Below are 2087 nucleotides of genomic sequence, written 5' to 3' on the forward strand. Positions count from 1 at the left end.
TTATTCTATATATCTCACAATACATCCTTCTAAATTGAAGATATTTGAAATGGCAAGTGAGGTCATCAGCCAACTTCGGTGACCTGACCGAGAGGTCATTGTACATTCAACGTAGATTTTTATCCAATCACGAAAGCATAGTCTTTACAGCATCAGTATATATATTGTTTCCTTGGTGTGGTTTGTATTCATATGTAATTTTTATTAAAAATCTCTCGAAAAAGGTATCACACTTTCAGGTAAACTGAAATCCTATCGGATTTAAATTATTACGTTTCCTTAATATTGTAATACGAAGATATTTATTTCACTATTTAGCAAGTGTATAGATAATTCATTTTAACGAAGTTTCCGCGCTCTGTGGTTTGACGTATTTAATAATACAGTCCAAAGTTTTTACATAGAAGACTAAGAATATAATTTCTGATTAAACAGTTTCCTTTGAAGAATGCGCCATGCTCACCTGTAATTTTCAACCAATCACGTTTCGAGCAACAGGTGGCCGCGTCGTGATTGGCCAACACCTGAAAACAGAGCACATGACGTCATTATTCCTTGTTATCTACCTGTGACAATGGTAGGCCGACGGATACTTTTCGCTTTATTTTGTGAATATCTTGAGTATAAGTTCATTTATTACTAATTTCCCATGTTTTCCACAGGCCCGGCACTTCAAAGAACAAGATATCGATGGTAAGTACTCTTCCCGACTTGTATTTTGACGTTCAATTTGTTAATATTGAAACTTGGTAGGAAGTAGTAGTGAAAAGGGTGTTGGTATGATTATAGTTCCTGTAGTATTGTTTAACAAGAATATATTGTTATATTTAGTACTTGACTAGCATTTTCTAATCCAAAATGATATCATTTCTTGATAAAAATAAAAAAATAAAATCTTTTCCGTATTTGATAGGATGTAAATAATTAAATGCAACCGAATACAGTTAATACCAGATTGGGAACAAAAACCAACCTTTGCTAATAATTAAATGCCATATGTAAAATTACGAAGGTTCAGAACTATAAACAGGATCTATTTAGGTAAAGAAGGAAGGAAATAGATAGCAAGAGAGCGAGACTGGAGAGCTAGAAATTTTATAGGAAGTAGAAAATGCATCTTTGGTTGAACATGCAGAAAGACCTAAGAGGTATAATAGGTAAAGGGGACTAGAACAGATAATGGATATTAGATTAGATGTGATAAAACAGAATAACATAGACTCTTAGAATATCAGTATAGTAGAAAATAAAATAATTTAACAGAGACTGTGCCTTCACAAATATTGAGATGTGGATGTGTGTGAATAATGCCAGAATACAACATATATCATTAATGCTTTGATATAGCCTCTTTAAGCTGTATATTTCAATAGCTTAATTAAGTGCTCTGAATAAATATCCCTTTACATATAATTTATAGGGGCTTGGTGAATAAATCTATAAATTTATTTCTTTGTTAACTGTATCTCTTTCCATGATTTTCTCATGCATGACTGAACACTATAAATATTCATTTTAGTTAACCTTTAAAACATTATTCCTATCACAAAATGTTTTTTTTTTAGACTGCCTATGTATTTAAATAGCACAAGAAATTGGCACATGTATTCCCCTTAATTCTAATTTGCATATAAAGTAAGTATTTACATATTGAATGTACATTTTTTCATTAATTTGGATGTTTTATTGATGGAATTTTTTAAATGAATGGTAGTTTCAGTAAGACTTATTACAATTTTTTTTTAACTGCAATATGATTTACCCTATTTGACCATATATTCAAGGAAGTCAGTTTTAGTGTTAGCAAGCCATTATAATATCTGATGTCAGAGAATTAATATAGTAAATAATCTATAACCTTTACTCACCAAAGAGTTGACATGATGTATCATATTTTAAATATTTGAAATGTGCATTACATTTTTCTCCACAGAATTCAGGGAGTGTTTCTCTCTCTATGCTCGCAATGGACAGATTCGTACTTTGGACCAGTTGACCGTGATTATGCGTTCCCTTGGAATGAGTCCAACCATTTCCGAGCTTAAAAAATACTTCAAGGATAAAGGTAAGAATTTTCACTTATTCTA

At 31.3% G+C, this 2087-nt stretch overlaps 1 protein-coding gene across 1 annotated transcript in view; it reads left to right on the plus strand.

Moving 5' to 3' along the window:
* Nucleotides 1–496: 496 nt before the first annotated feature.
* The window catches only part of LOC119594128 (calmodulin-like protein 4), a 3245-nt gene continuing 1654 nt past the window's right edge, over nt 497–2087 (plus strand). The window contains exons 1-3 of the mRNA XM_037943193.1: nt 497–577; nt 663–693; nt 1934–2065. Coding sequence (XP_037799121.1) covers nt 575–577; nt 663–693; nt 1934–2065 — 166 coding nt within the window. The 5' untranslated portion in view covers nt 497–574. The remainder of the gene's footprint in view (nt 578–662; nt 694–1933; nt 2066–2087) is intronic.

This window comes from Penaeus monodon, chromosome 33 (genome assembly GCF_015228065.2).
Source record: "Penaeus monodon isolate SGIC_2016 chromosome 33, NSTDA_Pmon_1, whole genome shotgun sequence".
Taxonomy (NCBI): domain Eukaryota; kingdom Metazoa; phylum Arthropoda; class Malacostraca; order Decapoda; family Penaeidae; genus Penaeus; species Penaeus monodon.